This window comes from Sesamum indicum, linkage group LG3 (genome assembly GCF_000512975.1).
Source record: "Sesamum indicum cultivar Zhongzhi No. 13 linkage group LG3, S_indicum_v1.0, whole genome shotgun sequence".
Classification (NCBI taxonomy): domain Eukaryota; kingdom Viridiplantae; phylum Streptophyta; class Magnoliopsida; order Lamiales; family Pedaliaceae; genus Sesamum; species Sesamum indicum.
This window is the reverse complement of record NC_026147.1, coordinates 24,030,018-24,044,900: the sequence shown is the minus strand read 5'-3', so window position 1 is coordinate 24,044,900 and position 14,883 is coordinate 24,030,018. Positions and strand designations below refer to the sequence as shown.

Below are 14,883 nucleotides of genomic sequence, written 5' to 3'. Positions count from 1 at the left end.
TTTTACATTGTGTAAATACTCAAAATTTCATCCCATCACAATCAGCCTCATGATCAGGTGAAAATATGTCAAATCGAGCACGTAAAATCTGGACCATCAGTGCATCCTTGCAACTCACCATTATCAGCCCCCGTTGATCAACTCCGCCGGTTTTGATGCTTGAGCATAGCATAAACATCTTTCCCATCTTGGTGTTTGCCATACTTGCCGTGTTTAAGAGGGTGGGGGCGCACGTTCGACAAGGAGGCACCAGTCGGGTCCCCAGCAGCGGCCGCAGTTTTTTCACAAGTACCTACAGGGGTGTGACAAGCAGTAGTTGTAGCAGCAGAATTTAGGAGTTCTAGAAACTGATTGTGGAATGATAATTGTCTAGAAATGGCCATGCAAAATGGGCCGAAAATTCATGAGATGTGAGTTGTACAACATCAGTACTGTGGGGTCATTGTGCTGAAATCTTGGCATATGCTTGCATCACAGAGATTCAGACATTTTAACATGTTATATATTCCCACATAACAAGCTCAACAACTGCCTGAACCATAACTCCCACAGTTGCTCAGTGGACTTAGAGGACTTTGACTGCCAAAACTCTTCATTTTCTCAGCAACTTTGCCCTCAGTATCATTCCAAAAATCTGCATGCATTCTGGGCTTGTACCTCGACTCCCGTCCGCATGATTGAGGACGTAATCTCAAATGCTGCTTTCCCCTAAATACTCCCCATAGATAATACTTGTCCTGAAATCCTGCGGAAAAGCTTTGGTTTATAAGGTTTTACTCGAGAAAGAATTAGAGGACAGCGGATATTAACAGATATTCACAGAAAAAGGAGTTCCATTACTTACTCCAGTACTGCAGAGGTAGTTGGGTGGAGGTAAAAACCAGAAGCTCAGCATTCTGCAAAACAGCTCTCATGGCAAGTTCATTATGCATCATTTCATCCACCAAGTGGTCAAAAGCTCGTTCGTATCTGCAGAAAACCAGTAAAAATTATATTACAAGAAAGCACATAGATTCCTAAGGGAATCAAATTATGGCCAAAAGATAAATAAACCAAACCAAGAAGACCTTATCTCAGATGGGAAGAAATAGAGTGCAATATTTTCAGCACTGGGTTCTGATGTCTCGAAACTTTTTGGCCAGACATAGGGCCTGGGAAGCTTTTCCAGGTGAAGCACTGGTTGGAACTGACACGCCTCCTCGTATACTTTCTGGCATGCTCTGCTAGACAAGTGAGCTACGAACCCATCAAGCACATCATCTTTTTCGTTCCATATACTAAAACTTCCCCTGCCGTTAGGAATCAGAAACTTGAACATTAGATTTAGCCTGCATATGAACCATACTTTAATTTCACCAACTTCGGGCCAATATGATGATTTTCCTCACCTCCAAATTGGCGTGATCACTGGTTCAGCACTTGTACTGCTACCAACCATTGATGAGATACTTGAATCTATTGGGAACTCTTTGCAGAAATTGCTAACTGCTGATTCGCTGTTCTCATTATGATTGGTGTCCCTTTCCAAAGTACTCGTGTTAGAGCTCTGATTTTCTAGGTCAAGCTGCTTATTTTCCTTGTATTGTTTAGCAGAGAAAGTTCTATGCCTTCGACCCTCCAAATTAGCTTCAGAAGACCCAACAATTTTCTTTTCTTTTGGACTTTTCAAAGATCTGTTGCATGATAAAACAGGATGCTCTGTTGCACTAGGCTCAGGATCTGATTCACGAGGTTGGTGTGAGAAACACCTGTGATCTCTTTGCACAGTGGCCTTATTTTTCGTCGGTTCTGCGGATGGTGTGAAATCACTTACCAATTTAGAGCGGTCACTGATAATGTTTGCACATTTCTCATGAGGTCTCTCAGAGTTACTGCCAAGTCTGTGCTGGTAATAAACAGGCTCCTCTGTGTCAACCGTCAGTACATCATTTTTCTTTGTTCCAACTCTAGAGAAACCTTTAATATGTTCTGAGGCCGTTGGGTCTCTAGCTTGGAACTGAATGTTACCATGCTTGTGGGTAGCAGATGAGTTTTGCTCTTCCACTTCACAGTCATGACAAACCCAACGAACAAATTCATCGAATGTCTTTGGTATTACAGCCAGGCAGTAGCTGAATAACAAAAAGATACAGTAATCAACACCCTTGAGACACTGATCCCAGATAAAAGCAACATGAGAGATCCCAAGAACTTCCAGCTAAAGCTTGACAAAGTTGCCAAGTAGCAATCCTATAAATCGAGTGTTAATGGAGAAACAAACTAACGCAAAGTGCTTTGAAAGAGAACTTGCAAGGGAATAACTAAAACTGGGAGAAGGGAACTAAATAATGATATTGCTTCCATTTATAACTTCTTCAATAGGAATTTAAGGTAAAAAATTGCAAATGCTATGAGTTTAGTAGCACCACCACACATAAACACAAACCAAAATGAGAAAGCAAAAAGTTTCTCAGATTTGAAACCTGATGGTAAATAGTTAAATAGTTTAACCTAAATGCAAATGCAGTTATAAAAGCCAATTACACGTTCAGAACCAAATTTATAGAGGCCAAATCACATCTTTATCAGCCACCTGAAACATCCAAAATACTGATTAAGTTACAATAACAAAAGCAGTAATGATTTTGCAGAAGTATAATTTACGTAGTTGGTTAGATGTTCCTAGAGCTGTACTTTAAAAGTACATAGCAATTATAGGTGATATGCAACATAATTTCATGTTTTCAGGAGTGAAAGAAAGAGTGCGGGAGAATCGATGGGGAAGACGGAAGCTGTAAGTGAAGAACACTTGCTTACCGATGCAAAGCAACATCTAGACATTTGACACAGTATACAAAGGCATTAGTGAATCCTCTATCACCACATTGCTGACATACCATCTCCTGCATTATGAATTTATGCACATTAATGATAACAGAAGCTGTTGTTACAAGTTCTTCTAGCACACAGCAATATACCTGCAACTTATATCTTCTCAATTAGACATTTCACGTTTAGCCATTTTCCAATTCATACATAAGCATTTGAGAGAAACGGATCAATAATTAGAGAAATGACCTTCTTTATTGAGACGAATAAAATTACCAAGCTTAACATATATCACAACTTAGGGTTCACTATTATCCAACAGAAAGTCCTGAAATTAAATGTTTTCATAAACATTTATTGATAAGTCAAACTCTCATCTCAAATGTGCCCGAAAGCATTGCAAACTAATATGTAACCCGTGTGAGAATGTCATCTAACAGCCAATATGTTATAATTCCATTCCAGCTGCGCGATATTAATTGCGTAGTGATACTCTTTTGACCTAAAGGCACATCTTGTAATGCGAGACTACAAGTCAATGTCATCCTCCGGAAAATAACACTCGTTCAATAGGCATAATAACATTAAAGAGTAGCATTTTTTATCTGACTGAATGTCCACAAAAGTTCTGCAATAAACCTCAACACATTTTGCAACAAAGGTACATGCATCCAGGTGAAGCCGTTGTTATGTGCCATCCAAGTCTAAAAGCTAAATAAATGAACAGACAAAGATCAGGTGATATGAAATTCCCTATACGAACAATCTAGAAAACAATAATTCATAAACTAACTTCAGATTCTGAGGAAGACATCTGTTACGTCCAAACTTCTTGTTTAAATATCAGACAAGTCACCAGACACATAAGTAGCACATCCATAGCTTGGTAGAAAGATGAGCATAGTGTTTCCTGACAAAGGCATCAGCACAGGTATATGCCAACGTTGGCTGTATCATTGAGTGTATTGCAATCACTGCCATTGGTTGTTTCCTTAAAGGAAAAGTGACATAAGATGAAAAATATCAATTGTCTTATGATACAATGGAGAAAATGAATAAGACATATATCTAACACTATTATTGCAAAATGTGTGGCCGTTTTGGTTGTCTTTTTCTGCATACTCCAATCATTGCATTAATCCGTTCTCATTGGAGGAATAAGAAATTGTTTGATTTCCACTATTCCTCAACATAATCTCTTTATTGCCTAAAGGGTTTCACCTAACTGCCTGAAGAAGACCTGTCCTATACTCCTATTGCCTTAAGAGGTGCTTCCTTGTGCAATAAGAATGCTACGACTTGGTACTAAAACAGCAATTGGCTAGACAAGAAAGCCTCGACTCTTCCTTGTAATTGAGATAATAAACAACGGATTCAAAATTCATCAGCCAACCAATTCTTGTAACTCTACACATACTCCATTACCACAAAGGCCACATCATCCTTCATTTTTCCAAGAAAGGAACCTTTAATTTCCACCAAAGTACCACCACGAGCACATTAAAATTATTGGGCTGCAGTTGTAAAGAGACAATTACAAAAGTCGAAAAAGTTGCAAGAAGTCCAAAAATCTTGTAAAAAATTCAGCGCAAATCCATAATTTTGACTCCAAGGGCCGGAACGAGAAAGCATGAGAAGGCAAATGGAAAGCTCAAAGCACAACTCAGCAACAGAAACATTAAATAGGAAAAGGGGGAGAATAGTCACTAAAAGACAATGATTAAAATAAAACTGAGTTCCTCAAGATGATAGTACGCTATTCCATAAACAAACCCCAAACAGTCGAAATAAAATTAAAACCCACATGCAACTGCATAAATCAGAGATTACACACACATCACAATGTGAAAAAAATTAAGGTTGAGAAAATTCAAAGAAATGCAAGAGGAGAGAAAAAAGGGATCGAACAAGAAATTTACCATAATGCCTGAAGAAGCAAATACAGTAGGCAGGGTTTTCCTTAATCTTTTCTGCTGCACACTTGTCAAGAATGTACAGAGTAAAGAAAACTTCAAAGGGTTTTACGGGAAATTCTCAACATTAATTATACACCGGAGAAGACAAACGACCGATCAGTGCAAAAGAGTTACAGAGTGTCGGAAACGAGAAAAAAAATTAAAAATATTCTTTTCCATTTTTTCGCTGTTTCTGATAATCGCTTCCGCTTCGCATAGCGCTTAAGCCTAGCTATAATGTAGACGAGTGGGGGGAGTTTATCCAAAATATTTTGTAAAAATCATTGAATTTCTAAAATATTTTTACAAGTTATAAGATTTTATTTTGAAGGTAAGTTTTAGGTATAATTATATTTATATTCTTTGATATAAATTTAACTTGGTCTTTTAAATAATTATATATAAACACATAAAAAAAACATCAACATTATTTACATAAAACATTGATAATAAGAAAATTACAAAAATACCTCAAGAAACGTCATTATTATTATTATATAAATTATCTCTATTTTTTTAAATAGAAGTTAAATAAATATAATTATCCTTAAGTTTTGAAAATGTTTGGATAATAAGATTATAAAATTTATAATACGTCAATAATAATAAATTTATAATTAATTAAAAAAAGTTAAACAAATTTTGAGAAAATGAGTTGAGACTTGTAACTTATTTTAAAGGAATTGATAATGAAAGCTCTTATCAATTGATAATTGATAATTAATGATTAATAATGTGATTGTTAAGAGATGATGAAAGAAAAGATGTGTGAAAAGATATATAATATGAGAAATCAATGTTGAAAAAAGGCAAAAGTTGCTTTATTACATATATATTTTATTATTCAGACACTTGGCCTCCATTACTAATACATGAACTTTAATTACTGCATTCCTACTTTTTATATACAAATGGAACTCTGTGTCTCATGTCTCCTTCCAATTGTATGATTTTGGTGGATGTATGCTCCCTCCCTTCTCATACAAACATGTGATGATGAATGTGAGCCCATTTCATTCTTGCATTTATATGGGCTTCTGCACTCCCACTCCTTCATTCTTACCACATTACAATTTGGAATAATGCAAACAATTTTTATTTTAGCCAAAACAAAAGAGATTCGCCAAATGGCTCAACCTTATGCAGCCTTAATTTTTTTTTATATATAATTAATATGGTATTTGACTAATTCAGATTATTATAAATTAATATTGAAATATTAATGTATACACGCTTCAACTTGTATTACTAATATATATATATATATGCACAAATACACATCAATATATTATATTTATTTTTGGCTGTCTTTATCGCTATATTCCAAATTATTATTTTTCACTAATTAATTAAAGACAAATATTTATGAATCATTCTAACTATATATGAATAGTCATCTTTTAATTAATTTAATCACATCAAAAGTCAACAATTTGATCATCAAATAATAAATATAAGGCCATAAATCTCAATATATACTTTGGAATTTTCACTACTTCCCACTAACAAACCTCAAGGTTAATTTTGAAACTATATCTTTGTTTTAAGATCTATGTTTGAGAATCAACATGTATTTTCTCATCTATATATATATATATATATCGAATAATTGGAAGCCCGAGTTATATATTTCTCCTTTCTGTGAACTTGCAATGGTACACAAAATCATGATATAGTTAAAAAATAATAATTAAATTATATTAATAATTCAAATTCAAGAATTTACATACTTTAAATTGAAAATTGGCTAAACTCGTACTTGTAATTAACAACCTGATTTTGTTTGCAGAATCTGTCACAAGACTATATAACTCCACCAATTTAATTTAGACTAATAAAAATTTTAAGGAACTTAAATTATTGAATTTGCAAAGCATGCATTTTCTTGCATACAACAAGAAAAATATTATTCTATACTATATATTCAAAGAATACCATTTCAATATCTTTTCTTTTTTGTTTGCCATTTTATAAAATATCTAATTTAATAACTACTTTATTTATTTAACTTCTTATTTTTTTTCCAATATTTATATTTTCTATATAATTATAATATTATATTTATTTTATTAAATAATAAAAAATTAGAAATATTTTATTTTGAATAATATTAAATAATTATGTATACAGATAGATGTGGCACATATATTATTAAGGGACGCAATGAAGGTCACATCGCAGGTACACAGTCCAATACGTACCTCCACATTCATTCTATACCGTTACTACTCTCAATCAAAGAATCTCCTCAAAAACAGAGAAAAAAGAAAAGAATAAACCATTCAGTTGCCTACTTCCTCATCAAATTCAACTCTTTAATTAACATGATTGTTATTCAATTAGATTTAAAAACTTAATCAAATAAATAAATAAATAAATGTAAATTTTTCAGTGATTCTTCAAAGTGCTCTAGTAATTAGGATATTAATATTAAACGATCCCTCATTTTGATAGCTTGACTTTTAAATGAGCTGATTGTTGAACATGGTGTAAAAGTAAGAATTTGTCTGTTAATATCAATATTAAATAATTCTTATTTCTAATAATTAGATGAAGCGGCCGTTAAAAACTTTGAAACGACAATACTGAAAAAATATTTATTGGTTCTGTGTTTTTTCAAAAATCATTGAAAATAATGATAGTAGTGGTGAATTAAAGAGGAACAAAGACAAGACACTACTTTTTTAATTTATAATTATTATTTTTTGGGCATTGTAAGTGCAGTTGAATGTGATAGTAACATGACATTACATGTCACATACACAAATACTCTCATACTTTTTTTCCATTTAACGGAATATCTACTCTCTTTTCACACTCATAGATCTTGACCACTCAATCAGTGGGCCCACATATGGGTGGAGATCATCTTTGCACCCCAGTAAGATGGAAAGTGTGGCAATTTCTCAAGTCAAAATGATATGGACTAAAGGTGACAGATATCTGAAAATTCCTCCTCTATTTACATTTAATTGCTCAAATAATTGTTGCTTCCCTTTTATCATTTCACACTCAACAACAACTACCACTGCAAATTATACTATAAAAACATTAACATATATGTTCCCAATTCTTGAATGTAATTCAACACTTGCTTGAGTAATGAGATTGAGGTCACAATCAAAAGACTATAGATTTAAATTTTAATTTACAAATGTGAATATATATGTCTATTTGTATACAAGTTTTTTTTTGTTTGTTTGTTTCATTTGAACGTATTCGTTTGCTTGAATTATCAATGGTATCATGTCATGTATAGATTGTGATGGGACATTGCTAGATGGATGATAGCTAGCAAATAAGGCAAAGAAAACTAGTCTAATTATATTATGTTTGATTCTGAATTCTAAGGAGAAAATATAAGTAATTAATTTCTTACATTATAATTTAATTTAAAGAAAGCACATGCACAGTGTAGTTTTTTCTTATTCAATTAGATTAGAAAATAATTAATATTAAAACTTCTTTCCTTTAGGAAAAACACACATGTATATATAGAGGTGTGTTTGTGATGATGGGTAGATGTAATTATGTGTTGAATAATTAAGCTTAATTATTTGAAAGAAATTAAATGAAGATGAATATATAGTAGTAATAATTAAAGAAAATATGGATGTATGTAATATTGATGATGGGCATGCAAATTGCAATGTGCTATTTATATATGCATGATTTTGGATTTGACCACATCATTTCCATTTCTTGAAACTACGACCAATATTATATAATTTTGCAGCTGTCTTACGGCACATATAGGAATTTGATGTCAACCTCAAAATACACTCCAATTTCTGCACTCTCCCCACACACATACTACTTCAACAAATATCTCTCCCTCTTCACCTATATATAATTTGTAAATTATAGTGAAAAATCATTTTTTTTTTTTATATTCAAAGTCTACAGAAAATGGATATTCGATGTGTACATGTGATAACAGATTAAGACATTATAAAATGGATTAGATGCATTTTGTCTTTTAAAACTTATATCTTTTGGTGTTTTTGTCCTTTTAACTTTTTAGGTTAGCATTTTGGTCTTATGTTTTTTTAATCTTCACGATTTTAATCATTTTGTTCGCTAGAGTTTAATCTCCACCGTCAAGAATGACCGAAATTATGAAAATTAATAAGATGCAGAATAAAAATGCTAACATAGAAGTTAAAATGACAAAAATGCTAGCAAAAGTGATTCGATAGAGATATTAACCTCAATTTTCAAAAGATGGCGTGAGATGCATGCACATGCATTTTCCCAATAAGAAGGGTGAACTCCACAAAAAGAAAATTAAAAAAATGCAAAAAAAATATTAAAAGATGAAAATTTTAAAAAACTTAAATTACGGTAAAAAAAAAAAAAAAAAAAGTGATGGTTGAAAGTAAAAGTTGGCGGTAATAATTTGAAGTGAAAAAGAATGAAGGGGGAGGAGAAGAGAGGAGACAGTCCACATGGGAAATGTTGGGTTGTAAGTTTGTAACTTGAGTACGTACAATTCCTTATAATATTTATTGTGTTCTCCCATCTTTCATCTTATTCTTACCCCAACTCCCCGACACAACGATCCTCTTTACGTTCGTACCCTGCCCTTTTCATTTACTAGCTATATATATATGTATGTATATATGCTTGCTACACGATTGTATATATATTATTGCAATTAATAATTTCTACTATTAATTACACATTTCCAAACATTAAACTCGCTTCACTATTCTTTAATTAATTAATTAGTATCCACACACAAACACACACACACAATATATATATATATATATTGCATTAATTAAAATGTTGATTACAAATTAATGACTCATTAATTTAATGGATAAAATAATTTTTAATACCATAATTATGGTAGGTGATGCTTTTAATCCCATAAAAGACATCTTTTTAGTCCCAAAGAGTGTGATTAAGTTCTAAAACCACGTCTTTTTAGTCCCGAATAATGCCTTTGGCTCCAAAATCACGATGCACATGATTTTTTTAGGACTAAAAAGTAGATGAATATAAGTTTGAAAGCGACATGTGTCATAATTGTGATACAAAAAAAAAATTCTATTTTTATTTTGTGGGACTAAAAAATCATGTTATCCTTATTCTAACTATAGCTAGCTAGGGTTTAGAGATTCATGCATGTATATTATATGCTCTTATTCATATATATTATATGAAGAATTTAATTAATGCATTTGTATATATATATATGTCATATATATATATATTAAGAAAAAAATACAATTTTAATCCTGTAACTTATGTGGGTAGCATTTTTGTCCTATGAATTGATTTTCGCAATTGGCAATTTTCATCTTGGCAAGAAAATTGCATGTAATTTGCACATGACCCTATTAAATTGCAATTTTAGTTATGTAACTTAGGGGGCATTAATATTTTTAGTCTTATAACTTGAAAGAGTTGGCATTTTTGCTCCTGTATGAATTTATTTACAGGACCAAAATTGTAATAAGTTACAATTTCCAACCAAATTGGCCAAAAAAGAACTAAAATTGCCAAAATTATGAAGTTACAGGATTAAATTACAAAAATCAATACGTGCAGAACTAAAAATGCCACCCCTCTTAAATTACAGAACTAAAATTACAATTTTCTCATTTTTTAAGTAATTTAGGGTATGTATATAAATAGAGATACGTACTTACATATATATGTAATTAATAGCCAGTCGCGTGTGGAACAAAATTAAATTGGATATATTGCATTATGACCTGATTCTTCTTTGTCAGAGATTGTATTATGAAGGTATTGGATCTTCGATCTGTTGCATTTTTGTGATAATACATGTGTGTATGTATATATATATATATGTTAATTAATTAAAATAATTAGTAAGTATTATATATGTGGGAAGGAAGAGGGGTTTGTACCTCTGGAAATGAAACAGTACTGTAATACATAATTAAGGAAGGAGCATATATAGATATTGTTATTACAAAGCTTAGAATTAGGGTTTTTGATTGTCTTATGAAATGTTAATCTGATAACCACCACTATAACAACAGTATTATGAGGGACACAAAATCTCCAACATTAATTATTAATTAATATCAATAATCTTTGACAGTAATTTAATTACACTCCCCATAAATTAAGAAAACTAAAAGAGAAAATAAAGCAAGTACAAATTAATTAATACTTGTTGTCCCCTTATTAGTTTTTTGGATTTCACCATATATATATATATATATATATATAGCTCTCTATTTCACCCCTCCCTCAATTTTATTTCCAAAATAATAAATAAATTATATTTATAGAAAATAATTTTTTTCTTAAAAAAAAATAAAAGGAAAAACTTATACAAAAACTAACCCCGCAGCTTTAACCTTACAAAAACACCGCCTGTTTCAAATTTTCACCGCCGGTTTTCTGACCCACTTATCCCCTCCGCCACTTCTCTGACACCTCCTGCACTTCTGCCCCACCTCCACTTGCCCACATTGTTAATACCCCTTTCTCTCTCTCTCCAGGACCGCCGCCGCTTCCCCGCCTCACTCCGCCGTGGTGTTTGTAGCTGAAGATGGCTGCTTGTTTGTTACTATCTCATAACTACCTCCTTCATCGTCTTCGTCTTCCTCATCTCCATCATCGTCCTCCTCGTGATCGTTGTTGTTGTAGCTGTCGTTGTCGTGATCATCCTGATCAGGCATTGCTGAGTCCTGCTGCTGTTGCTCGCCAAGTGGCCACTGCTGCTCGGGTCGGGCCATTATGGGCACCATTGCGTTCTCGGGTTTCATTGGATTGAACGAGCCCACCACATCATTCTTGGCCTTCTCTTTGTATATGGCGTCGAGCTGGTGGAAATACGGGCATGTTTTGGAGTCCTCGGCTCGCTTCTTGTTGCTCTCTTTCACTTTCTTGAAGTACTTGTTGATGTTTTCCCATTTCTCTTTGCATCGCTTCGAGCTTCTGTTGTATCCAAGTTTAGCCATGCCGGCGGATATCTCCTCCCAAAGGGGGCCCTTCGGTCCGTTTTCTTGGTACTTGAGATCGAGACTCGTTCGAAGATTGATCAGGGCTTGGACCTCCGCTTTCGGCCACCTTGAGGAGCTTGCGGAGACGCAAGTATCGCCACCGTTATCTGTTTTAGAGGTTTCTATGGCTTTTGTTGGTGTTACTGTCACAATTGGTCCTGGAGCCGCTGGTGGTGGTGGGACAGTGGACTGCTGCGGCTGAGGTGGTGGTGGTGGGGGGGGTTGCCACGGTGGCTGAGGATTTTCCGGGGGTTGTACCTGCATTGGGGGTGGTGCAGTAGTACTATTACCGATCGGGACTTGCAAGTTGTGTTGCTCAGTTACCTTTTGCAAGAAAGCAATTACAGCGGCGTCTTTGGCGGCGGCGATTGATCTCTCCTGGACTAGCAGTTCGTGTTCCCGATTCATTCTCGACATTTCTTGCACTCTCCAGGCCTCCTCTCTCGCCATTCGTTCCCGCTCGCGTTTCTCCAACGTATCCAAGAACTTCTTCTGCAACTCCTCCTGTTTGTGAATCACATCTTTCATTAGTCTTTGGAAAAAATCCTTCCACTTTCTCTTCCTCCCCCGCCGTCTTTGTATATCCTCATCAGAAGAGGTAGACGACGTCGACGTTGAATTCGACATCAAGCTCATGTGTGGATGAGATGTTTGAAAAGGTTGAGTTTGAGGAGGATTTGAAGCATTCACCGCCGCCGGAGGCGGAGGCTGTAATTGAGGCAATTGTGATGGATGGAACAAAGCGGAAGCATTAATCGGATTGTTGGCAGTTTGTGCTGGTGGTGCTACACTCACAGGATTCGGACTAGTTGATGAAACAGTTATATGCGATGGCATTGGTAAATTAGTAGCATTGGTCGGCATTGGTGGGGCAGCCGTGGAGGGAGGGGGCTGAGGGCGTGGCGGTGGAGGGGTGAAGGGAGGCGGAGGAGCGTTCTCCAAGGCCTCTAATTGATCAAAAAAGCGGTAGGTCTTGCCGTCGGATTTGGAGGCCCGGCCGTCTTTAGTTCTCTTGTGGTACTTGTAGACGTTCTCGAATTTCTCTTTGCATTTCTTGGCGCTTCGTTGGAATCCAAGCTCCGCCATTTTCCTGACAACAACATGAGTTGGCGGAATAAATAAAAAGTAAAACCCAATTCCTGTTCTTATTACATCTGGAATTCTTCAATAAAAACCAAAGTCTAATAGTGATAAATACATAAGATAAAAAGTGCAAGTAACTGCAGTACTGATCCAAACAACAAACCATGACTTGGTCATCAAACAAGCAAAGAATTGAAAGCTGTGGGGATCGACAAAACCAACTCAAACTGAATTGTTCAAACACATTCTCAAAAAACGTTTTATTACAATAATTAAGATTGTAATAAGTTCCAGACAAATCATAGTGGAAACAGAAACAAAGAAATGATCATCATATACAAAAGTTGAAAACTTGAAGACGATCATGAGCTGATGAATTCAACTTGAAGAATACTTATATAAAACTGATAATTACTCATTCAAAACTTTTGATTTTTTGCTAAAATTAGCAACAAAGTGCCAAAAACCAAGGGGCGAAAACCCGGAGTAGAAAATGAAAATTCCACGAAAGCTGCTGAATTCTTGTGAGATGAAACTGAAAGAAAAAGACCCTTTTAATCAAAAAGCAATAATTCAATCAAATTTCATGTCCAGAAATACCTTTTACAGCAAATTCAAGAAAATCTCGAGTTTGTACGGAATTATACCACACACACACACACACCCCTCCTACTGTGTGTAATTCTGTGTGTCTGTGATACAATAAATGAAAACGAAAAACCATTCATTTTAATTACCTGGAAACTTCTTCCCATAATGGACCTTTAAGACTTGCGTCTCTAAAAGCAACATCCATATCAGAACGAATTTTGAGTAAAGCCAAAGTTTCTTGCCTCGGCCACCGGTTTCCGCCACTTCTCTCATGACTATCCTCCGCCGTAGGAATCATCGAGCTGGAGGCACCAACCTCGCTGCTACCACCACTAGCGCCACCGCTCTCATGGGGTTCGGCAGCAGCAGCAGTAGCAGCGCCGTCGCCGCCGGAGCTGCCCATGAGGCCTGAAACACCAAGCATGATGAAGAAGAGGGATCAGACAAGTCTTTGTCCAGCTAGCTAGCCAGCCTCCCCCACCCTCTGTCAATTACCAGCTCAAAAATTAAAAAAATAAAAATAAACATATATGAGAATAGGATGGGTGAATTTTATGAAGATTGAGGTGTGGTGAATTATATTTAATTTATTGCGGTGGGATCTGCCTGTCAATCTCACACTCCTCAATATATATATATATATATATATATAATTTTTAATTAAATAAGTTTTACTATTTTTTATTTTTGCCTTTTCAGCTGAGGAATCTTTAGCAATTTTCTGCTTGCCCCTCTCTTTTTGGTAAACAAAAGTTTTTTCTTTTTCCTTTATTTTTTTTAAAAAAAAAATAATTCCCATCAGACTCAGTAACAAGATAAAAATATCTATACATGCAGGCAAACTGGGGTTCATATACATATATACTGTACGTATATCAAAACAGAAGGATTGAACATATACGTATATATATACGGTACACGTATACAGGGTATAGGGCGGGGGAGGGGGGGGGGGGGGGGCGGACGATGGTGATAATAAGGTGGTTTTTGTCTGTCCAGCTAAATATAGTTAAAAGCCGGCCCATGTAGGTCACCTTTGCTTTTTGGGCGTTTTGGATTTCAGTGGCTGTTTTTGCTTACACTTGCGGGCATGTTTCTGAAATTACCACTTTGCCCCTCCCAACATCTAAACCCATTGACCTTTTTACTTTCTTTATCTTATCACTCATCCTTGATCATCTTTGTATGATCTGACAAAAATATCCTTATAAAATTTATACAATCGAAATCAAAGTTAGTAATTACCATACTCATTCAATATTCATTGTTATTATTTAGACGGAACGGGAAAAATATGGCATTTGTGCAGCCACGTCGAAAGGCGGGACCCATGGTCGCAATTTGACAAGTTTAGATGGGAAAAAATAAAAAATAAGGGGGGGGGGGGGTTGGCTTAAGCATAGGTTGAAAAGGGGATTTTATGAAAGGGGGATCCAGGGTTGAATGAAAAGGAG

At 34.9% G+C, this 14,883-nt stretch overlaps 2 protein-coding genes across 3 annotated transcripts; both read right to left on the bottom strand.

Annotated features, from left to right (window-relative positions):
* LOC105159407 lies at positions 366 to 5,007 on the bottom strand. Of its 2 annotated transcripts, none has more exons than XM_020692361.1 (6): positions 4,728 to 5,007; positions 2,797 to 2,882; positions 1,389 to 2,111; positions 1,068 to 1,289; positions 845 to 969; positions 366 to 745 (listed from the first exon to the last, which is right to left on the bottom strand). In XM_020692361.1, the coding sequence occupies exons 1-6, from the start codon at positions 4,728 to 4,730 to the stop codon at positions 522 to 524; spliced, it is 1,383 nt and encodes a 460-aa protein (XP_020548020.1). In that variant the 5' UTR covers positions 4,731 to 5,007; the 3' UTR covers positions 366 to 521. The 2 variants fall into 2 exon arrangements, with proteins under 2 accessions (XP_020548020.1, XP_011074762.1); XM_011076460.2 differs by lacking the exon at positions 4,728 to 5,007 and adding an exon at positions 3,602 to 4,721.
* On the bottom strand, positions 10,853 to 14,036 carry LOC105159406 (trihelix transcription factor GT-2-like). The gene is made up of 2 exons (XM_011076458.2): positions 13,576 to 14,036; positions 10,853 to 12,845 (listed from the first exon to the last, which is right to left on the bottom strand). Exons 1-2 carry the CDS (start codon positions 13,851 to 13,853, stop codon positions 11,273 to 11,275), a joined length of 1,851 nt encoding a protein of 616 aa, XP_011074760.1. The 5' UTR covers positions 13,854 to 14,036; the 3' UTR covers positions 10,853 to 11,272.